The sequence below is a fragment of the Ascaphus truei genome, chromosome 3, assembly GCF_040206685.1.
Source record: "Ascaphus truei isolate aAscTru1 chromosome 3, aAscTru1.hap1, whole genome shotgun sequence".
In the NCBI taxonomy this organism is placed as follows: domain Eukaryota; kingdom Metazoa; phylum Chordata; class Amphibia; order Anura; family Ascaphidae; genus Ascaphus; species Ascaphus truei.
In genome coordinates, this window is record NC_134485.1 from 347,136,249 (window position 1) to 347,160,681 (window position 24,433).

Consider the following 24,433-nt stretch of genomic DNA (forward strand, 5'->3'; position numbering starts at 1 on the left):
GCATGTGCTTTCTGCCAGCTCTGCCTCTGAGTATTTCAAGCTAAATTTAAAAAAAGTTTGTCTGTGAACAAGGCGAGCAGAAACTTAGGAGTTTGACTATTTTAGCTTTTGTGTGAAGTCAGTGTTAAGTGCTCCCTCCCTCATCTCCGGATTGGTTCTCGGACAGAATAGTGGGCGGGTCAGCCAACAATGGAAGAAAATTCATAGATCACATTTCCTGACAAAATGAAAAAGGACTTTCTTAATGTCCATACACTAAAAAAAACAACAACATTTGCCTAAAGAAATTATGAAGGTTTGTTTATCCAATTTGAGGTTAGACGAGTCTGCAACACACTACTGCACAATGCAGCCGCTTTGCTGGTCCCTGTGGAAGCAGAGTAACTGAAGAAGTCAGTTGCGTTAGATGTTAACAAAGAAAATGTATGACCACCTCCAAAAGCAGGAAGGGCCTGCAGAGTAATTTCCAGTGCCAATGTATCAGCAAGAGATGTGAAAGTGCCCTGCATGGGAGAGACAATGGGACTGTACTCTGCAAACTGCTCTGTGAGCCACATATCTTTTTCCTGCTCCCAGTTGCCTGTATGCCCATCGTTCGGTTCTTTTCTGATTATGAGACAAGTAACATTAGGGAAACTAACCAGCTAGTTTATTAAAATTTTATTTTTGAATGCAGGGTAAGAAATGAATGACAAATTAAAAAGCGGACACAACATCATCAACACTACAATATTAATACATACATCGCAGGATTGAGGAGCATTGCTCTAGCAGCGGAGGTTTCCACAATGCTCTGCAGGAAGTTAAGCGATGGTGCTTTGGTCTCTTTGGTAGCGACAGAGAAACGCAGGCATCTGCAGCACTGAAGAGGTTGTGAACTCTGCTCATCTTTGTCTGAGACAGGGGTACATGCTACAGCTCTGCGTGACAGACTGGCCCTGAGGATTTTCATTAAGGTTGCTTTAAATTGTCCTAGTCGCTGGAGGAGGAAGACGATGAAGAGTGCTGCAGAAGAGAGAGAAACTCAGCAAACAAAAAGGGTAAGATGGCTACCATCTAATTTCTCGATTACCCACTTTTCCTCCCTCTCCTCGACCTTCTCTCTTTCATTCTCTGTCCTTCACAATTTACCACATTCTCTTTCCATTACCACCTTCCATCTCATCAACCACTTGCTCACTATAATTTTCCCTACTCTACTTTTTTTCCTTCATCTCTCTGTCCTCCTTTCCCCTGTAGTTTCTTGCACCTTGATGGAGAAGGATTTAGGAGTGCTGGTAGACAGCAGGCTTAGCAATAGTGCCCAATGTCATGCAGTAGCTGCAAAGGCAAACAAGATCTTGTCTTGCATTAAATGGGGAATGGATAAAAGGGAAGTAAACATAATTATTCCCCGCTATTAAGCATTAGTAAGACCACACCTTGAATATGGAGTACAGTTTTGGGCAGCACTCCATAGAAAATACATTATGGAATCTGAAAAATTACAGAGAAGAGCCACCATATTAATAAAGGGGATGGATAAACTAATTTATGAGGAGAGACTAGCTAAATTAGATTTGTTTACATTAGAAAAGAGGCATCTAAGAGGGGATATGATAACAATATACAAATATATTTGGGGACAATACAAGGAACTTTCAAAATAACTATTCATCCCACGGGCAGTACAAAGTACACAGGGTCATCCCCTAAGGTTGGAGGAAAGGAGATTTCACCAGCAACAAAGGAAAGGGTTCTTTACAGTAAGGGCAGTTAAAATGTGGAATTCATTACCCATGGAGACTGTGATGGCAGATACAATAGATATCTTAAAAAAAAAAAAAAAAAGGTTTATATCTTTTTAGAAAGGAAAGGTATACAGGGATATACCAAATAAGTAAACATGGGAAGGACGTTGATACAGGGAGAAATCTGATTGCCAATATTTGGAGTCAGGAAGGAATTTATATTTTCCCCTTCTAAAATATCATTAGGTGATATGTCACTGCGGTTTTTTGTTTGCCTTCCTCTGGATCAATATTCTGTAAGTACAAATATAGGATAAAGTACTGCATCAGTCGTCTAAATTTAGTATAGGTTGAACTTGATGGACGTATGTCTTTTTTCAAACTCATCTACTATGTAACCTTCTCTCCTCCCACACTAATTTCCTTCCCAGTCTTACACGTGGTTCCTCACCTTTCCATGCTTGTGACTCTTGTGGGCTTTATTTGCTTTATGCGCCTTCTTCATCTTCTTCTTCATCTTCTTATCCATTACTTGCCCAGGCATAAGAGGGTTTACTGGGTATCCTGGCATGCCAGGAGCACATGGTGGTGGGTGGTAGCCAGGCTGGTGACCGGGGTACGCTGGATGCCCACCAGGGTACGTTGGATGCACACCAGGGTATGTTGGCTGCCCAGGTGGGTAGACGGACTGCCCAGTTGGGTAGCCGGGTTGTCCAGGTGGGTAGCCGGGTTGTCCAGATGGGTAACCGGGTTGTCCAGATGGGTAGCCGGGTTGTCCAGGAAGATATGCAGGCTGTCCTTGGGCAGGGTATGGACCTACAGGCATTGAACCTGGGGGGTAAGATGGGTTAGTGGGAACTGCGTATCCTGGGTTTGGTGGGTAGGCTGCACCAGGCTGTCCTGTCAATAACAAAGAAACAATACAATGGTCAGAGGAGGAAAGCAAAACGCAACTCACGTGTGAAACACCCCCACCAACAAAAATGAGCGAATTTATACAGAGTGAAGCCATTTCATAGACAAAGAAATGAATGCACATGGAGACAGAACTCTCCCATAGGATGAAGACACCTGAGAAGATACACCATTTCTCAAACCAATAGTGAAGTCCCAACAGACAGAAATCACAAAGAGGCCATTTATCAAAGTCTCCCATCTACAAAAATGGAGGCAATTTTGGTGTGGGGGGGGGGGGGGGAAACCCGGCAGATTTCTCAGAAATAATAAAAAAAATAAAAAGCAACAACATTTTAAGTCCTCTGCTGTTTTATTGCACAAGCCTCATAGCTAGAAGGCTAACCCCAGAGTCTGGACTCATCCCAAAAGAGCAGAGAATGGATGAGATAAGTGGGTACATACCCGGAGCGTTTGGATTCCACATTTTTTGGCCCAGGCAGATGAGGTTTTTCTAAAAGGAATAAAATCTGTAAAAAGAAATCCGTAATCCCAATTTTAAACACTTACAGTGCTAGGTATGTGGGGGCAGCGGTGGGTGTTTCGGGGAGAGAGACCATTGGGAAAGGAGGTGCGGCGGGGTAAAGGGCTATGATGAAAAGGGGAGGGAGGGGGATACAGTGACAGGGGAAGGTTTGAAAGAATAGGGGTGCATGAAAACAAGGAATAAGATGGGGTGAGAGATACTGAGGGGAAGTGGGGGTTAGGAAAGAGGACAGGAGGATAAAAAAATAAATAAAAAAACCAGTGGAACAGTATAGAGGTGCACAGCTGTGCTATAGTCGTATTAGCACAGGGGTTACTGTATTGTAAGATTATGTGCTAGCACAGGGGTGCTCAACTCCAATCCTCAAGCACTCCCTTCCTCCCGACCGGTCAAGCTTTCAGGATATCCCAGCTTCTTCACAGTTGGCTCAATCAGTCCCTGCTTCAGCACAGGTGGCTCAATCAGAGGCGCAGTCTTTGATTTTGCCACCTGTACTGAAGCCAAAGTATCCTGAAAAGCTGGCCTACAGGGGGAGGTAGGGGGAGTTTGAGGACTGAAGTTGGGCAACCCCTGGGCTAGCACATACTCTTACAATACAGTAACAGTGTGCGTGTCCAGCCTGCCTATACACAGCACTGAGGTATGCGGTTTTTGTTTATCCTCGGCACTCCCTCTCTGTGGTACGGTGCAAAGTTCCCGTAGCCGTATCAGTTCTGGAGAAGTGTATATTTGTTGTAGGATATGCCACCTTTTCAAGGACCAAAAGAACATTTCTTCATAGTCATAACCGCATGTACAGAGCTTTTGACGACTCACAGCACACGTGAAGAAAAGACAAACTAATTCACACCTCTCTTGTATAAAGTTATGTATAGCACTGAAGTGCGAGATATGAATATACAGTACTCACACTACAGATTAAACGCTTTAAACGGCAGACCTCTGGGACATGGGTTATTCATTAGTGATACAATTTATTCCACTCATCTGCTATGTATGGGTTTATATACGCTCCCCTCTTTCTAAATATAGTTCAGCGATGTATGGAATCATATCACAAAGAAGAGGCTGTGTGTGCAAGCTCAATTATATTTACATATGTTATTCAAAACACGTCTAAATCAGGTGGTGCACTAAGGCCGCGATTATACAGAGGAACTGCAATGCGTGCACATTTTCGACGTCGCAGTGCGACGTGTGCACAAGAACTTTCTGCGCGCGCAACTGCAGGGGAGACAAGGCCGACATCTGTTCTTTGATTGGATGGCGGCGTCACGTAACGTGTATAATAATGTGTAATTATGGCGTGACTAGGGTTGCCAGGCGGCTTCTCCGAAAATACTGGACTCAATGGTGAAAGGTGTGTCAGGTCACTATGTCCATGGAGGTAATACCGGACACATACATGTCCAGTATTGCAGTACCTCTTTTTTTACTGGACAGAGTATCCAAATATAGGACAGTCCAGTTCAATACCGGACACCTGGCAACCCTAGGCATGAACAGTATGAGGATGTCAGTGGTTGTGAGGAGAGTTTGCCTTCAGTGAGTGGGATCCATTCCTGAAAGGTCTGTATAAGGTGTTCTTTACCTGTAGGGTGCGTGTGTATAAATAGTTTATTCCTCTGGGATGTGCATGAGGTGTGCATACAGTCTGTAGACGTGCAGTGTTTATACAGTCCGTTCCTGTGTGTGTGGGGGGGGGGGTGTATATATAGACTGTACCTCTGTAGTATAGGGACTGTAAATGTGCGGTGTTTATGTATTGTATTGTATGTCTTTATTTATATAGCGCCATAAATGTACATAGCGCTTCACAGTAGTAATACATATCATATAAAGAACAAATAATATAAATAACAGATCATGGGAATAAGTGCTTCAGACATAAAAGTAACATTAAGGAAGAGGAGTCCCTGCTCTGAGGAGCTTACAATCTAATTGGTAGGTAGGGAGAACGTACAGAGAGAGTAGGAGGGAATTCTAGTAAGTGCATCTGCAGGGGGCCAAGCTTTATGTATCATGTGTCCATGATTATCCAGTGCTATTCATATGCTTCTTTAAGCAGATGTGTCTTAAGGTGAGTCTTAAAGGTGGATAGAGAGGGTGCTAGTCGGGTATTGAGGGGAAGGGCATTCCAGAGGTGTGGGGCAGAAAGTTAGAAAGGTTTAAGGCGGGAGAGAGCTTTAGATACAAAGGGGGTAGAAAGAAGACATCCTTGAGAAGAACGCAAGAGTCGGGATGGTGCATAGCGAGAAATTAGGGCTGAGATGTAAGGAGGGGCAGAAGAATGAAAAGCTTTAAAAGTGAGCAGGAGAATTGAGTGCGAGATACGGGATTTGATCGGAAGCCAGGAGAGGGATTTCAGGAGGGGAGATGCGGAGACAGATTTAGGAAAGAGTAGAGTGATTCTGGCAGCAGCGTTTAGGATAGATTATAGGGGAGACAGGTGAGAGGCAGGAGGGCCGGACAGCAGGAGGTTGCAGTAATCGAGACGTGAGAGAATGAGGGCCTGAGTCAGAGTTTTAGCAGTTGAGTAACAGAGGAAAGGGCGTATCTTTGTGATATTGCGGAAGAAAAAGCGACAAGTTTTAGAAACGTTTTGAATATGAGAGGAGAATGAGAGAGAGGAATCAAGTGTAACCCCTAGGCAGCGTGCTTGGGCTACTGGGTGAATGATCATGTTTCCAATAGCAATGTGGAAGGAGGTAGTAGGGCCAGGTTTGGGAGGAAGTATAAGGAGCTCTGTTTTTGCCATGTTAAGTTTCAGTCGGCGGATGGCCATCCAGGATGATATTCCAGAGAGGCATTCAGAAACTTTGGTCTGTATAGCAGGTGTAAGGTAAGGGGTTGAAAGGTAAATTTGTGTCGTCAGCATAGAGGTGATATTTAAACCCAAAAGATGTGATTAGGTCACCTAGAGAGAGTGTGTAAAAAGAAAAAAGAAGGGGTCCCAGGACAGAGCCCTGGGGTACCCCCACAGAGAGATCAATAGAGGAGGAGGTGGAGGAGGTGTTAACAAAAGAGACACTGACAGTACGATGGGAGAGGTAAGAGGAGATCCAGGATAAAGCTTTATTCCGAATACCAAGAGTATGGAGAATGTGAAGGAGAAGAGGGTGGTCCACGGTATCGAATGCTGCAGAGAGGTCGAGTAATATGAGCAGAGTGTAATGACCTCTGTCTTTGGCAGCATGGAGGTCGTCAGTTATTTTAGTGAGGGCTGTTTCAGTAGAGTGAGCAGTGCGGAAGCCAGATTGTAGAGGGTCTAGGAGAGAATAGGTGTTGAGAAAGTGTAGCAATCGAGAGAATACAAGACGTTCAAGGAGTTTGGAGGCAAAAGGCAGGAGGGAGACAGGTCGATAGTTAGAAGGACAGGGTAGGGTCAAGCTTGCTGTTTTTGAGTAATGGTATAACGGTTGCATGCTTGAAGGAGGATGGAAAGGTACCAGAGTAGAGGGAAGAGTTAAAGATCTGTGTGCACATAGGGATTATAGAAGGAGCAAGAGGTTTTAGGAGATGGGAGGGAATGGGATCAAGAGGGCAAGTGGTAGAGGGAGAAGAGGAGATCAGCAGTGACACATCCTCCTCCGAGATAGCGGAAAAAGAGTCAAGAAAGGCAGGAGGAGAGTTGGGAAGCGGTGTAGGATGGGAGGAGGCAACAGAGGGGATGTTCTGCCGTATGGATTCCACCTTTTCCTTTAAAAAGTCAGCAAAGTCCTGAGGTGAGATGGAGGAAGAAGAGGAGGCAGCTGAGGGTGGTCTGAGTAGAGAGTCAAAGACAGAAAAGAGTCCGCGTGGGTTAGACTTGTGTGTGTTGATTAGTGATGAAAAGTAGGTTTGTTTAGCCTGAGAGAGGGCAGAGTTGAAACAGGATAGCATAAATGTGTAGTGAATGAAGTCTGCGAGCGTATGAGATTTCCTCCAGAGGCGTTCAGAAGAACGAGTGGAGGAACGCAGCATGCGTGTGTGGGAGTTTAGCCAGGGTCTGGGGTTAGAAGGGCGAGGACGGCAGAGTTTATGCCATCTAAAAGATTTGTATTCATAAATTGTGCATGGGACACAGGATATAAACCTATATGGAGGTATGACAAAGGTCTGTTACTTGTTGGGTGTTTTTGAGATATATGGGATCTGTACCTGTGGGGAGAGGCGTGTGGGACAGAGAGGGTCTGTACCTGGGAGGAGGGACGTGTGTGGGACAGAGAGGGTCTGTACCTGTGGGGAGGGGTGTGTGTGTGGGACAGAGAGGGTCTGTACCTGTGGGGAGAGGCGTGTGGGACAGAGAGGGTCTGTACCTGTGGGGAGAGGCGTGTGGGACAGAGAGGGTCTGTACCTGTGGGGAGGGGTGTGTGTGTGGGACAGAGAGGGTCTGTACCTGTGGGGAGGGGTGTGTGTGTGGGACAGAGAGGGTCTGTACCTGTGGGGAGGGGTGTGTGTGTGGGACAGAGAGGGTCTGTACCTGTGGGGAGGGGTGTGTGTGTGGGACAGAGAGGGTCTGTACCTGTGGGGAGGGGTGTGTGTGGGACAGAGATGGTCTGTACCTGTGGGAAGGGGTGTGTGTGGGACAGAGAGGGTCTGTACCTGTGGGAAGGGGTGTGTGTGGGGGACAGAGAGGGTCTGTACCTGTGAGGAGGGGCGTGTGTGGGATAGAGAGGATCTGTACCTGTGGGGAGAGGCGTGTGGGACAGAGAGGGTCTGTACCTGTGGGAAGGGGTGTTTGTGGAACAGAGAGGATCTGTACCTGTGGGAAGGGGTGTGTGGGACAGAGAGGATCTGTACCTGTGGGGAGGTGTGTGTGGGACAGAGAGGGTCTGTACCTGTGGGAAGGGGTGTGTGTGGGACAGAGAGGATCTGTACCTGTGGGAAGGGGTGTGTGGGACAGAGAGGATCTGTACCTGTGGGAAGTGGTGTGTGTGTGGGACAGAGAGGGTCTGTACCTGTGGGAAGGGGTGTGTGTGGGACAGAGAGGGTCTGTACCTGTGGGAAGGGGTGTGTGTGTGGGACAGAGAGGGTCTGTACCTGTGGGAAGGGGTGTGTGTGTGGGACAGAGAGGGTCTGTACCTGTGGGGAAGGGGTGTGTGTGTGGGACAGAGAGGGTCTGTACCTGTGGGGAAGGGGTGTGTGTGTGGGACAGAGAGGGTCTGTACCTGTGGGGAGGGGTGTGTGTGGGACAGAGAGGGTCTGTACCTGTGGGAAGGGGTGTGTGTGTGGGACAGAGAGGGTCTGTACCTGTGGGAAGGGGTGTGTGTGGGACAGAGAGGGTCTGTACCTGTGGGGAGGGGTGTGTGGGACAGAGAGGGTCTGTACCTGTGGGGAGGGGTGTGTGTGTGGGACAGAGAGGGTCTGTACCTGTGGGGAGGGGTGTGTGGGACAGAGAGGGTCTGTACCTGTGGGGAGGGGTGTGTGGGACAGAGAGGGTCTGTACCTGTGGGGAGGGGTGTGTGGGACAGAGAGGGTCTGTACCTGTGGGAAGGGGTGTGTGTGTGGGACAGAGAGGGTCTGTACCTGTGAGGAGGGGCGTGTGTGGGATAGAGAGGATCTGTACCTGTGGGGAGAGGCGTGTGGGACAGAGAGGGTCTGTACCTGTGGGAAGGGGTGTGTGTGGGACAGAGAGGATCTGTACCTGTGGGAAGGGGTGTGTGGGACAGAGAGGATCTGTACCTGTGGGGAGGGGTGTGTGGGACAGAGAGGGTCTGTACCTGTGGGAAGGGGTGTGTGTGGGACAGAGAGGATCTGTACCTGTGGGAAGGGGTGTGTGGGACAGAGAGGATCTGTACCTGTGGGAAGTGGTGTGTGTGTGGGACAGAGAGGGTCTGTACCTGTGGGAAGGGGTGTGTGTGGGACAGAGAGGGTCTGTACCTGTGGGAAGGGGTGTGTGTGTGGGACAGAGAGGGTCTGTACCTGTGGGAAGGGGTGTGTGTGTGGGACAGAGAGGGTCTGTACCTGTGGGGAAGGGGTGTGTGTGTGGGACAGAGAGGGTCTGTACCTGTGGGGAAGGGGTGTGTGTGTGGGACAGAGAGGGTCTGTACCTGTGGGGGTGTGTGTGTGGGACAGAGAGGGTCTGTACCTGTGGGGAGAGGCGTGTGGGACAGAGAGGGTCTGTACCTGTGGGAAGGGGTGTGTGTGGGACAGAGAGGGTCTGTACCTGTGGGGAGGGGTGTGTGGGACAGAGAGGGTCTGTACCTGTGGGGAGGGGTGTGTGGGACAGAGAGGGTCTGTACCTGTGGGAAGGGGTGTGTGTGTGGGACAGAGAGGGTCTGTACCTGTGGGAAGGGGTGTGTGTGTGGGACAGAGAGGGTCTGTACCTGTGAGGAGGGGCGTGTGTGGGATAGAGAGGATCTGTACCTGTGGGGAGAGGCGTGTGGGACAGAGAGGGTCTGTACCTGTGGGAAGGGGTGTGTGTGGGACAGAGAGGATCTGTACCTGTGGGAAGGGGTGTGTGGGACAGAGAGGATCTGTACCTGTGGGGAGGGGTGTGTGGGACAGAGAGGGTCTGTACCTGTGGGAAGGGGTGTGTGTGGGACAGAGAGGATCTGTACCTGTGGGAAGGGGTGTGTGGGACAGAGAGGATCTGTACCTGTGGGAAGTGGTGTGTGTGTGGGACAGAGAGGGTCTGTACCTGTGGGAAGGGGTGTGTGTGGGACAGAGAGGGTCTGTACCTGTGGGAAGGGGTGTGTGTGTGGGACAGAGAGGGTCTGTACCTGTGGGAAGGGGTGTGTGTGTGGGACAGAGAGGGTCTGTACCTGTGGGGAAGGGGTGTGTGTGTGGGACAGAGAGGGTCTGTACCTGTGGGGAAGGGGTGTGTGTGTGGGACAGAGAGGGTCTGTACCTGTGGGGGTGTGTGTGTGGGACAGAGAGGGTCTGTACCTGTGGGGAGAGGCGTGTGGGACAGAGAGGGTCTGTACCTGTGGGAAGGGGTGTGTGTGGGACAGAGAGGGTCTGTACCTGTGGGGAGGGGTGTGTGGGACAGAGAGGGTCTGTACCTGTGGGGAGGGGTGTGTGTGTGGGACAGAGAGGGTCTGTACCTGTGGGAAGGGGTGTGTGTGTGGGACAGAGAGGGTCTGTACCTGTGGGAAGGGGTGTGTGTGGGACAGAGAGGGTCTGTACCTGTGGGGAGGGGTGTGTGGGACAGAGAGGGTCTGTACCTGTGGGGAGGGGTGTGTGGGACAGAGAGGGTCTGTACCTGTGGGGAGGGGTGTGTGTGACAGAGAGGGTCTGTACCTGTGGGGAGGGGTGTGTGGGACAGAGTGGGTCTGTACCTGTGGGGAGGGGGGGGGGGTGTGGGACAGAGAGGGTCTGTACCTGTGGGGAGGGGTGTGTGGGACAGAGAGGGTCTGTACCTGTGGGGAGAGGCGTGTGGGACAGAGAGGGTCTGTACCTGTGGGGAGGGGTGTGTGTGACAGAGAGGGTCTGTACCTGTGGGGAGGGACGTGTGTGGGACAGAGAGGATCTGTACCTGTGGGAAGGGGTGTGTGGGACAGAGAGGGTCTGTACCTGTGGGGAGGGGTGTGTGGGACAGAGAGGGTCTGTACCTGTGGGGAGGGGTGTGTGGGACAGAGAGGGTCTGTACCTGTGGGAAGGGGTGTGTGTGGGACAGAGAGGGTCTGTACCTGTGGGGAGGGGTGTGTGGGACAGAGAGGGTCTGTACCTGTGGGGAGGGGTGTGTGTGTGGGACAGAGAGGGTCTGTACCTGTGGGAAGGGGTGTGTGTGTGGGACAGAGAGGGTCTGTACCTGTGGGAAGGGGTGTGTGTGGGACAGAGAGGGTCTGTACCTGTGGGGAGGGGTGTGTGGGACAGAGAGGGTCTGTACCTGTGGGGAGGGGTGTGTGGGACAGAGAGGGTCTGTACCTGTGGGGAGGGGTGTGTGTGACAGAGAGGGTCTGTACCTGTGGGGAGGGGTGTGTGGGACAGAGAGGGTCTGTACCTGTGGGGAGGGGTGTGTGTGTGGGACAGAGAGGGTCTGTACCTGTGGGGAGGGGTGTGTGGGACAGAGAGGGTCTGTACCTGTGGGGAGAGGCGTGTGGGACAGAGAGGGTCTGTACCTGTGGGGAGGGGTGTGTGTGACAGAGAGGGTCTGTACCTGTGGGGAGGGACGTGTGTGGGACAGAGAGGATCTGTACCTGTGGGAAGGGGTGTGTGGGACAGAGAGGGTCTGTACCTGTGGGGAGGGGTGTGTGGGACAGAGAGGGTCTGTACCTGTGGGGAGGGGTGTGTGGGACAGAGAGGGTCTGTACCTGTGGGAAGGGACGTGTGTGGGACAGAGAGGGTCTGTACCTGTGGGGTGGGATAGAGAGGTTCTGTACCTGTGGGGTGGGATAGAGAGGGTCTGTACCTGTGGGGTGGGATAGAGAGGTTCTGTACCTGTGGGGTGGGATAGAGAGGGTCTGTACCTGTGGGGTGGGATAGAGAGGTTCTGTACCTGTGGGGTGGGATAGAGAGGTTCTGTACCTGTGGGGTGGGACAGAGAGGTTCTGTACCTGTGGGGTGGGACAGAGAGGGTCTGTACCTGTGGGGTGGGACAGAGAGGGTCTGTACCTGTGGTGTGGGACAGAGAGGTTCTGTACCTGTGGGGTGGGATAGAGAGGGTCTGTACCTGTGGGGTGGGATAGAGAGGGTCTGTACCTGTGGGGTGGGATAGAGAGGTTCTGTACCTGTGGGGTGGGAAAGAGAGGTTCTGTACCTGTGGGGTGGGAAAGAGAGGGTCTGTACCTGTGGGGTGGGAAAGAGAGGGTCTGTACCTGTGGGGTGGGACAGAGAGGTTCTGTACCTGTGGGGTGGGATAGAGAGGGTCTGTACCTGTGGGGTGGGATAGAGAGGGTCTGTACCTGTGGGGTGGGATAGAGAGGTTCTGTACCTGTGGAGTGGGATAGAGAGGGTCTGTACCTGTGGGGTGGAGTAGAGAGGTTCTGTACCTTTGGGGTGGGGTAGAGAGGGTCTGTACCTGTGGGGTGGGATAGAGAGGGTCTGTACCTGTGGGGTGGGATAGAGAGGTTCTGTACCTGTGGGGTGGGATAGAGAGGGTCTGTACCTGTGGGGTGGGATAGAGAGGTTCTGTACCTGTGGGGTGGGATAGAGAGGTTCTGTACCTGTGGGGTGGGATAGAGAGGTTCTGTACCTGTGGGGTGGGATAGCGAGGTTCTGTACCTGTGGGGTGGGATAGAGAGGTTCTGTACCTGTGGGGTGGGACAGAGAGGTTCTGTACCTGTGGGGTGGGACAGAGAGGTTCTGTACCTGTGGGGTGGGACAGAGAGGTTCTGTACCTGTGGGGTGGGACAGAGAGGTTCAGTACCTGTGGGGTGGGACAGAGAGGTTCTGTACCTGTGGGGTGGGACAGAGAGGTTCTGTACCTGTGGGGTGGGACAGAGAGGTTCTGTACCTGTGGGGTGGGACAGAGAGGTTCTGTACCTGTGGGGTGGGACAGAGAGGTTCTGTACCTGTGGGGTGGGACAGAGAGGTTCTGTACCTGTGGGGTGGGACAGAGAGGTTCTGTACCTGTGGGGTGGGACAGAGAGGTTCTGTACCTGTGGGGTGGGACAGAGAGGTTCTGTACCTGTGGGGTGGGATAGAGAGGTTCTGTACCTGTGGGGTGGGATAGAGAGGTTCTGTACCTGTGGGGTGGGATAGAGAGGTTCTGTACCTGTGGGGTGGGATAGAGACGGTCTGTACCTGTGGGGTGGGATAGAGAGGTTCTGTACCTGTGGGGTGGGATAGAGAGGTTCTGTACCTGTGGGGTGGGATAGAGACGGTCTGTACCTGTGGGGTGGGATAGAGAGGTTCTGTACCTGTGGGGTGGGATAGAGAGGTTATGTACCTGTGGGGTGGGATAGAGAGGTTCTGTACCTGTGGGGTGGGATAGAGAGGTTCTCTACCTGTGGGGTGGGATAGAGAGGTTCTGTACCTGTGGGGTGGGATAGAGAGGTTCTGTACCTGTGGGGTGGGATAGAGAGGTTCTGTACCCGTGGGGTGGGATAGAGAGGTTCTGTACCCGTGGGGTGGGGTAGAGAGGTTCTGTACCCGTGGGGTGGGGTAGAGAGGTTCTGTACCCGTGGGGTGGGATAGAGAGGGTCTGTACCCGTGGGGTGGGATAGAGAGGGTCTGTACCCGTGGGGTGGGATGGAGAGGTTCTGTACCCGTGGGGTGGGATAGAGAGGTTCTGTACCCGTGGGGTGGGATGGAGAGGTTCTGTACCCGTGGGGTGGGATGGAGAGGTTCTGTACCCGTGGGGTGGGATAGAGAGGGTCTGTACCCGTGGGGTGGGATGGAGAGGGTCTGTACCCGTGGGGTGGGGTAGAGAGGTTCTGTACCCGTGGGGTGGGGTAGAGAGGTTCTGTACCCGTGGGGTGGGGTAGAGAGGTTCTGTACCCGTGGGGTGGGGTAGAGAGGGTCTGTACCCGTGGGGTGGGATAGAGAGGTTCTGTACCCGTGGGGTGGGATAGAGAGGTTCTGTACCCGTGGGGTGGGATAGAGAGGGTCTGTACCTGTGGGGTGGGGTAGAGAGGTTCTGTACCTGTGGGGTGGGATAGAGAGGTTCTGTACCTGTGGGGTGGGATAGAGAGGTTCTGTACCTGTGGGGTGGGATAGAGAGGGTCTGTACCTGTGGGGTGGGATAGAGAGGGTCTGTACCTGTGGGGTGGGATAGAGAGGTTCTGTACACGTGGGGTGGGATAGAAAGGTTCTGTACCTGTGGGGTGGGATAGAGAGGGTCTGTACCTGTGGGGTGGGATAGAGAGGTTCTGTACCTGTGGGGTGGGATAGAGAGGTTCTGTACCTGTGGGGTGGGATAGAGGTTCTGTACCTGTGGGGTGGGATAGAGAGGTTCTGTACCTGTGGGGTGGGATAGAGAGGTTCTGTACCTGTGGGGTGGGATAGAGAGGTTCTGTACCTGTGGGGTGGGATAGAGAGGTTCTGTACCTGTGGGGTGGGATAGAGAGGTTCTGTACCTGTGGGGTGGGATAGAGAGGTTCTGTACCTGTGGGGTGGGATAGAGAGGTTCTGTACCTGTGGGGTGGGGTAGAGAGGTTCTGTACCTGTGGGGTGGGATAGAGAGGTTCTGTACCTGTGGGGTGGGGTGCGGTAGAGAGGGTCTGTACCTGTGGGGTGGGATAGAGAGGTTCTGTACCTGTGGGGTGGGATAGAGAGGGTCTGTACCTGTGGGGTGGGATAGAGAGGGTCTGTACCTGTGGGGTGGGATAGAGAGGTTCTGTACACGTGGGGTGGGATAGAAAGGTTCTGTACCTGTGGGGTGGGATAGAGAGGGTCTGTACCTGTGGGGTGGGATAGAGAGGTTCTGTACCTGTGGGGTGGGATAGAGAGGTTCTGTACCTGTGGGGTGGGATAGAGGTTCTGTACCTGTGGGGTGGGATAGAGAGGTTCTGTACCTGTGGGGTGGGATAGAGAGGTTCTGTACCTGTGGGGTGGGATAGAGAGGTTCTGTACCTGTGGGGTGGGATAGAGAGGTTCTGTACCTGTGGGGTGGGATAGAGAGGTTCTGTACCTGTGGGGTGGGATAGAGAGGTTCTGTACCTGTGGGGTGGGATAGAGAGGTTCTGTACCTGTGGGGTGGGGTAGAGAGGTTCTGTACCTGTGGGGTGGGATAGAGAGGTTCTGTACCTGTGGGGTGGGGTGCGGTAGAGAGGGTCTGTACCTGTGGGGTGGGATAGAGAGGTTCTGTACCTGTGGGGTGGGATAGAGAGGTTCTGTACCTGTGGGGTGGGGTGTGGTAGAGAGGGTCTGTACCTGTGGGGTGGGATAGAGAGGTTCTGTACCTGTGGGGTGGGGTAGAGAGGTTCTGTACCTGTGGGGTGGGATAGAGAGGTTCTGTACCTGTGGGGTGGGGTGTGGTAGAGAGGGTCTGTACCTGTGGGGTGGGATAGAGAGGTTCTGTACCTGTGGGGTGGGGTAGAGAGGGTCTGTACCTGTGGGGTGGGGTGGGGTAGAGAGGGTCTGTACCTGTGGGGTGGGATAGAGAGGTTCTGTACCTGTGGGGTGGGGACTCCTCTCTTTGGTCCGATGTTTTCTTTGCTTCCGGGAGACTTTGGACCTGCTTTTGTCCGGCTCCGCCCATAAACCTTCCTCCTATTTCATTGGACAATGTTTACTTTTTAAAAGACCTCATTGGACGCCTGTCCTCAGGCCCCGCCCCTTATACCGAGTGCAGAATCTGTACTGAGACACACCCAGCACAAACTGCTGTGTCACTGCATTAACCCAGCTATCCCCACACCGCAGTGTCACAGTGTCACTGCATTAACCCAGCTATCCCCACACCGCAGTGTCACTGCATTAACCCAGCTATCCCCACACCGCAGTGTCACTGCATTAACCCAGCTATCCCCACACCGCAGTGTCACTGCATTAACCCAGCTATCCCCACACCGCAGTGTCACTGCATTAACCCAGCTATCCCCACACCGCAGTGTCACTGCATTAACCCTGCTATCCCCACACCGAAGTGTCACTGCATTAACCCAGCTATCCCCACACCGCAGTGTCACTGCATTAACCCAGCTATCCCCACACCGCAGTGTCACTGCATTAACCCAGCTATCCCCACACCGCAGTGTCACTGCATTAACCCAGCTATCCCCACACCGCAGTGTCACTGCATTAACCCAGCTATCCCCACACCGCAGTGTCACTGCATTAACCCAGCTATACCCACACCGCAGTGTCACTGCATTAACCCAGCTATCCCCACACCGCAGTGTCACAGTGTCACTGCATTAACCCAGCTATACCCACACCGCAGTGTCACTGCATTAACCCTGCTATCCCCACACCGCAGTGTCACTGCATTAACCCAGCTATCCCCACACCGCAGTGTCACTGCATTAACCCTGCTATCCCCACACCGCAGTGTCACTGCATTAACCCAGCTATCCCCACACCGCAGTGTCACTGCATTAACCCAGCTATCCCCACACCGCAGTGTCACTGCATTAACCCAGCTATTCCCACACCGCAGTGTCACTGCATTAACCCAGCTATCCCCACACCGCAGTGTCACTGCATTAACCCAGCTATACCCACACCGCAGTGTCACTGCATTAACCCAGCTATACCCACACCGCAGTGTCACTGCATTAACCCAGCTATCCCCACACCGCAGTGTCACTGCATTAACCCAGCTATACCCACACCGCAGTGTCACTGCATTAACCCTGCTATCCCCACACCGGAGTGTCACTGCATTAAGCCAGCTATCCCCACACCGCAGTGTCACTGCATTAACCCAGCTATCCCCACACCGCAGTGTCACTGCATTATCCCAGCTATCCCCACACCCCAGTGTCACTGCATTAACCCAGCTATCCCCACACCGCAGTGTCACTGCATTAACCCAGCTATACCCACACCGCAGTGTCACTGCATTAACCCAGCTATCCCCACACCGCGGTGTCACTGCATTAACCCAGCTATCCCCACACCGCGGTGTCACTGCATTAACCCAGCTATCCCCACACCGCGGTGTCACTGCATTAACCCAGCTATCCCCACACCGCGGTGTCACTGCATTAACCCAGCTATACCGACACCGCAGTGTCACTGCATTAACCCTGCTATACCCACACCGCAGTGTCACTGCATTAACCCAGCTATCCCCACACCGCAGTGTCACTGCATTATCCCAGCTATCCCCACACCCCAGTGTCACTGCATTAACCCAGCTATCCCCACACCGCAGTGTCACTGCATTAACCCAGCTATACCCACACCGCAGTGTCACTGCATTAACCCAGCTATACCCACACCGCAGTGTCACTGCATTAACCCAGCTATCCCCACACCGCAGTGTCACTGCATTAACCCAGCTATACCCACACCGCAGTGTCACTGCATTAACCCAGCTATACTCACACCGCAGTGTCACTGCATTAACCCAGCTATACCCACACCGCAGTGTCACTGCATTAACCCAGCTATACCCACACCGCAGTGTCACTGCATTAACCCAGCTATCCCCACACCGCAGTGTCACAGCATTAACCCTGCTATCCCCACACCGAAGTGTCACTGCATTAACCCTGCTATCCCCACACCGCAGTGTCACTGCATTAACCCAGCTATCCCCACACCGCAGTGTCACTGCATTAACCCAGCTATCCCCACACCGCAGTGTCACTGCATTAACCCAGCTATACCCACACCGCAGTGTCACTGCATTAACCCAGCTATACTCACACCGCAGTGTCACTGCATTAACCCAGCTATACCCACACCGCAGTGTCACTGCATTAACCCAGCTATACCCACACCGCAGTGTCACTGCATTAACCCAGCTATCCCCACACCGCAGTGTCACTGCATTAACCCTGCTATCCCCACACCGAAGTGTCACTGCATTAACCCTGCTATCCCCACACCGCAGTGTCACTGCATTAAGCCAGCTATCCCCACACCGCAGTGTCACTGCATTAACCCTGCTATACCCTCACAGCAGTGTCACTGCATTAACCCTGCTATACACACACCGCAGTGTCACTGCATTAACCCAGCTATACCCACACCGCAGTGTCACTGCATTAACCCAGCTATACCCACACCGCAGTGTCACTGCATTAACCCAGCTATACCCTCACGGCAGTGTCACTGCATTAACCCTGCTATACCCACACCGCAGTGTCACTGCATTAACTCTGCTATCCCCACACCGCAGTGTCACTGCATTAACCCAGCTATACCCACACCGCAGTGTCACTGCATTAACCCTGCTATACCCACACCGCAGTGTCACTGCATTAACCCAGCTATACCCACACCGCAGTGTCACTGCATTAACCCTGCTATACCCACACCGCGGTGTCACTGCATTAACCCAGCTATACCCACACCTCAGTGTCACTGCATTAACCCAGCTATCCCCACACCGCAGTGTCACTGCATTAACCCTGCTATACCCACACCGCAGTGTCACTGCATTAACTCTGCTATCCCCACACCGCGGTGTCACTGCATTAACCCAGCTATACCCACACCGCAGTGTCACTGCATTAACCCTGCTATCCCCACACCGCAGTGTCACTGCATTAACCCAGCTATACCCACACCGCAGTGTCACTGCATTAACCCAGCTATACCCACACCGCGGTGTCACTGCATTAACCCAGCTATACCCACACCGCAGTGTCACTGCATTAACCCAGCTATCCCCACACCGCAGTGTCACTGCATTAACCCTGCTATACCCACACCGCAGTGTCACTGCATTAACTCTGCTATCCCCACACCGCGGTGTCACTGCATTAACCCTGCTATCCCCACACCGCAGTGTCACTGCATTAACCCTGCTATCCCCACACCGCAGTGTCACTGCATTAACCCAGCTATACCCTCACAGCAGTGTCACTGCATTAACCCTGCTATACCCACACCGCAGTGTCACTGCATTAACTCTGCTATCCCCACACCGCGGTGTCACTGCATTAACCCAGCTATACCCACACCGCAGTGTCACTGCATTAACCCAGCTATCCCCACACCGCAGTGTCACTGCATTAACCCAGCTTTACCCACACCGCAGTGTCACTGCATTAACTCTGCTATCCCCACACCGCAGTGTCACTGCATTAACCCAGCTATCCCCACACCGCAGTGTCACTGCATTAACCCAGCTATCCCCACACCGCAGTGTCACTGCATTAACCCAGCTATCCCCACACCGCAGTGTCACTGCATTAACGCTGCTATACTCACACTGCAGTGTGACTACATTAACCCAGCTATCCCCACACCGCAGTGTCACTGCATTAACCCAGCTATCCCCACACCGCAGTGTCACTGCATTAACCCTGCTATCCCCACACCGCAGTGTCACTGCATTAACCCAGCTATCCCCACACCGCAGTGTCACTGCATTAACCCAGCTATCCCCACACCGCAGTGTCACTGCATTAACCCTGCTATACCCACACCGCGGTGTCACTGCATTAACCCAGCTATCCCCACACCGCAGTGTGACTACAGTAACCCCACGCTCTATACCAAGACTGCAGTGACAACGTTACACCAAGAATACAGTGCCCACTATACCCAGTGCAAACTGCAATGGCAGTGCATTTTAACCTATTCACACCCAGACTGTGGTCAGTGCATTAACCCCTCCACACCCAGACTGCAGTGTAAATGCATCAACCCCTCCATACAAGGACAGTGTCAATATTGTCAAGGAATCTATCATATACATTGAATCCTTAAGATATAATCACATTTGATCCAACCAAACAAACAGAGAGATAAACATACACCCCGAGATGCTGACACAGTCTTCCCATGAAAGGGATTAAAACCAATCATAATAGCAAAAAAATACCGACGCTTCACTCAGATCCAGAAAAGAACTGCTACAATATGAACAAAAACGAACATGAGAACGCACCGTCCTATCCTCACTCACTGCCCTTCTCTAGAACAGCTTTGAAAAATAAGAGATTAACAACCAATATTACAAGAGGAAGAAGACCTATTTAGCAGCCCTCCAATCCTATCATTCCACCAACCACCAACTCAAACACAAGAGCGAATACACAGCAAATCTGCATCACAGCAACGGCTACATCAGGGGGGGGGGGGGGGCAACACCAGTCCTCAAGGGCCACCAACAGGTCAGGTTTTCAGAATATCCCTGCTTCAGCACAGGGGGCTCAATCAGTGGCTCAGTCTTTGACAGCTGCTGATTGGGCCAGCTGTGCTGAAGCAGGGATAGCCTTAAAACCTGACCTGTTGGTGGCCCTTGAGGACTGTTGTTTCCCCACTCTGTGCTAGATGAAAGAGGTTTAGATGAAATACAGTCCCGAATATGTAGGTAAGGGGTGCTCGAGCAGTCCCAGGAATATATTCAATAATTATCATGCAACAAATTATGGAATAGTGGCTTATGCTGAAAGGAGTGGGTATACTACTAGGTGAGCAATACTGACTTCACTTATTTTGGTCTCCTGAAGGTAGCAGCAACAATGATTATCTCACTTCGCCGCACCTCATTGGAGACAGTAATGTGATAAAAGTCCAAAGAATAAACTCACCAAAGATTGTAGTATTTCTTGTAGTTGATCCAGTAATCTTCTTTATAACTCACCCACTCCTTAAGCCCCACAATTTCCTTGAAGACGTGTCCAGCCGCATGTAGAGGTCAATACAGCAAAGAAGATGCAAAAAGCAGCGCACTGCCCAGGAAAATGGGAAACAGGTGGTAAATTTTTTAAAAAATGTATTGCCCAACCAGCATAACAAAAGAGGAGGTGTGGACCCTCCTACGCGTTTCACACCAAATGTGCTTTATCAAGGATTCGCTTTCCTTGATTCAGGATCGGGAGGCAATTTTATAGATCAAGGATTCGCAGAACGTGATCGTATCCCCCCCCCACCCCAAAAAGAAGGAGAACCCGATAGCCTTAGAAGCCATTGATGGAAGACCGTTACAGCCAGCATTTATCTCCTTAGAAACGGTGGGCCTTCATCTTAAAACTGGAGAGGAACATCAGGAGGAGATTCTGCTCAATGCTATTCAAACACCCTCTGTTGCTGTAATCCTTGGGCTTCCATGGTTACAGATCCACAACCCTCATGTTGTTTGGTCTGGTAAGGCACCGATACAGTGGAGCTCCTTCTGCACCACTAACTGCTTAGTGAGACACAGTACTACTTGTGGAGCTTCCATACCCGCAGAGAAAGGGAAGGTACAAATACCAGAGGAGTATGCCGAGTTCAGAGACGTCTTTGATAAGGCCAAGTCTGAGGTCCTGGCACCATATCGACCATTCGACTGTCCTATTAAACTGCTTCCAGGTACTACTCCACCCAGAGGGACTTCTTACCCGTTGTCGATGCCCGAGACCAAGGCCATGAAGGAATACATTGCCGAGAACCTTCAGAAGGGATTCATCCGTAAATCTACCTCCCGGCCGGTGCTGGATTCATTTTTGTGAAAAAAAAAGATGTAACCCTGAGGCCACGCATTGATTATCAGGACCTTAACAAAATTACTATTACAAATCGCTACTCACTTCCTCTTATAGCTGAACTTTTCGACCGTCTGCAAGGCGCTAATATTTTTTCCAAGTTAGACTTGCGAGGTGCTTATAATTTCATTAGGATCCATCAGGGTGACGAATGGAAGACTGCATTCAATACCAGAGATGGACATTATGAATACCTGGTCATGCCATTTGGGCTGTGTAATGCCCCACAGCCGTGTTTCAAGATTTTGTCAATGAAATTTTCAGGGACTTTCTTAACTCTTTTGTAATTATCTACTTGGACGACATTTTGATATTCTCTAAATCTAGACAGGAACATGTGAACAATGTGAAACAGGTGTTTCTTCGTCTACGAGAGAATCAGCTATTCGCCAAACTCGAAAAGTGCCAATTTCATCAATCTTCTACTGTCTTTTTAGGATATATCATCTCTAATACTGGACTTACAATGGATCCTGCTAAAGTCAAAGCGGTCCTGGACTGGCCACAATCCACCACTCTCAAATCCATCCATAAATGGTGTCTCGTCGTTTTTAACATTATTGATTAAAAGTTTTTTATTTTCATTTGAGTGTGACCTTTGCGGCTTACCCTATTTAGGGAATAGGCTATTCAGTGGCCTCCTAATAGATGACATTATTCCTATAATGTCACCTACCTAGAGTGCAATTACAGTGGGCTTTATATAATCATCTGATTATTTGTGTGTTGTTGCTCTGCGTTCTCCCTTGCACCAGGTAGTCTACTCTTATACTTTATGTGTGTTTGTGTGGTGAAGCGACGTGCCCCCTGTGTATCTTAGATTTTCTAACTATCGCAGGTTTATTCAAAAAAAATCTTCTTTGGTGGCTCCACTCACAGCCCTAACTAAAAAAGGAGCTGGTCCTGCCTCTTGGTCTCCCGTCGCCATTCAGTCTTTTGCGCTTCTAAAAAAGGCATTCGTGTCTGACCCGGTTCTGGTGCACCCTGACCCCAAACTTCCGTTCACCCTCGAGGTGGACACATCTGATATCGGAGTTGGTGCTGTTCTTTCTCTAAGAAGGAAACCAGAGTCTACCTTACATCCCTGCGCTTTCTTTTCTAATAAAAATTCTTCAGCTGAATGCAATTACGATATTGGTAATCGTGAACTCTTGGCTATGAAACTAGCACCCGAGGAATGGAGACACCTCCTGGAGGGTACGGAGGATCCCATAACAATTCTTACTGACCACAAAAATTTGCTATACTTCTAGGGAGCCCGTCGCCTTGGAGCTCGTCAAGCAAAATGGTCCCTCTTCTTTTCACGTTTCAACTTTATAATCTCCTATCTTCCTGGAACAAAAAACGTCAAAGCAGACACACTTTCTCGCCAGTTCTTGATGGATGACAAATCCGAGGACCAACAAAAATCTATTCTTCCTTCTAAATGTATTCTTTCGGCCACCACCTTTAACACTCTTAAGAATATTGTACGTCAACAGAGCCACACTCCGGCCGGCCTTACAGTCCCTGAGGACAGTCTTTTCATGTCCCCTCGTTATCGTAAAAAAGTTTTTGAATGGAGCCATTCCTCCAGATCAGCAGGACATCCTGATACCAGGAGGACGCTGGACCTTATCTCGCGAACATTTTGGTGGCCTGAGATGCAAAGAGACATTAAAGATTTCGTAGCCGTGTGCCCGACTTGTGCCAGGACTAAAAACCCTAGGAATCTTCCTTCAGGTCTTCTTCAGCCTTTGCCTGTTCCTGATCAGCCGTGGACACACATATCCATGGATTTCATTGTGGATTTGCCTGTATCCAGGGGCATGAACACAAAGTGGTGGATCGATTCTCAAAATAATCCCATTTTGTACCCGTCAAGGTCCTACCCGACTCTCCTAGATTGGCCGACATATTCGTCAGGGAGATCTTCCGGCTACACGGAGTACCACAGGCCATAGTATCTGATAGAGGTCCACAATTTGTTTCTCGTTTCTGGCGTGCTTTTTGTACTCAATTAGGTACTGCTCTTCATTTTTCCTTGGGATACCACCCTCAAACGAATGGTCAGACGGAGAGGACCAATCAGTCTCTAGAACAATACATACGCTGTTTTGTGTCCGATTCCCAGGATGACTGGTCCGAACTTTTACCTTGGGCAGAATTCACCCACAATAATGCACGTAGCGGATCAACTTTGGAATCCCCTTTCTATGTAAACTACGGATTCCATCCGTCTACTCTTCCACTTTCTTTTCCCTCATCAGGGAATTTCTAAATCTCTGGAAGAGAATCCAGGGAAACATGAGAACAGCCATCAATCGTCAGAAGATCCAGATAGATCACCACCGTAGACCAGCTCCAGAGTTCAAACCAGGCGACAGGGTCTGGCTCTCTTCCAAGAACATAAGGCTGAAAGTTCTTTCTATGAAATTTACTCCTAGATTTCTCGGTCCATTCCCCATCGCTGAGAGGATCAACCAGGTCACTTATCGACTTTCCTTACCCCCTTCTATGAGGATTCCGTCCGCGTTTCATGTATCCTTGCTCAAACCGGTTGTCCAGAATACACATTCAGTTCCTTTCACTCCTACTTCTCCATACCTGGTACAAGGCCAACCTGAGTATGGGATACAGTCCGTCCTGGACTCCAAGATATCCAGAGGTTCGCTACACTATTTGGTGCATTGGAGAGGTCCTGGATTACGAGCTACCGAGTTCATGCACCCAGGCTGGCCCACCTGTTTCATTTAAAATTCCCTAACAAGCCTATGTGGAGTCGCCCAGAGGTCGCTCCTAGAGGGAGGGGGGGGGGTACTGTGAGGATTCGTCAGTCTGGCAGTCGGAACCCACCACGCCAGCCTGTCCCTCCTACCTCTACAGATGTCAGGGATGAGCAGTATCACCGATCTGTCACTCTTCCTGCGGGCTCCGCCTCCGGTATCCATCCCCATTCTGACGCGGTCGCTCTGCGGCAGGGTGGTTCATCCAGCCCCCCGTCTAGATCCACCCCCAGGCTCCACCCTCATTCCAGTGACAGTCATGCACGGTGCGCGAGTGACGCGCGCTTCCTCCAAACCGGTGACGCGCGCGGGACAGGCCTCTACAGTATCTGCCCTCAGGCCTCCTTCCCTCTCGGCTGACGAGCATGCGCGGTGCGCGCCTTCTCTCTCTACTCTGACTCACGTGGGGAGAAGCTCCACCTAATCTTATTAGGACTGCACAATAGGGCGCACCTGCGCGGCCCAGCAGCCTATCCGCTTCTCCCCCTCAGTTCCGCCCTGGATGCCTATTGGTGGTCAGCTCCTTATATGCCTGCT

General features: G+C 51.3%; 1 protein-coding gene across 4 annotated transcripts; it reads right to left on the bottom strand.

The window, feature by feature from the left end:
- Nucleotides 1-645: 645 nt before the first annotated feature.
- Nucleotides 646-15,280, bottom strand: PRR13 (proline rich 13). 4 transcript variants are annotated; one of them, XM_075591810.1, is made up of 4 exons: nt 15,153-15,280; nt 3,090-3,154; nt 2,182-2,630; nt 646-1,005 (listed from the first exon to the last, which is right to left on the bottom strand). In XM_075591810.1, exons 2-4 carry the CDS (start codon nt 3,109-3,111, stop codon nt 973-975), a joined length of 504 nt encoding a protein of 167 aa, XP_075447925.1. In that variant the 5' UTR covers nt 3,112-3,154; nt 15,153-15,280; the 3' UTR covers nt 646-972. The 4 variants fall into 4 exon arrangements, with proteins under 4 accessions (XP_075447925.1, XP_075447924.1, XP_075447926.1 ...); XM_075591809.1 differs by having other exon boundaries at nt 2,182-2,625; nt 3,090-3,138; nt 15,153-15,253; XM_075591811.1 differs by having other exon boundaries at nt 3,090-3,138; nt 15,153-15,236.
- Nucleotides 15,281-24,433: the final 9,153 nt, after the last annotated feature.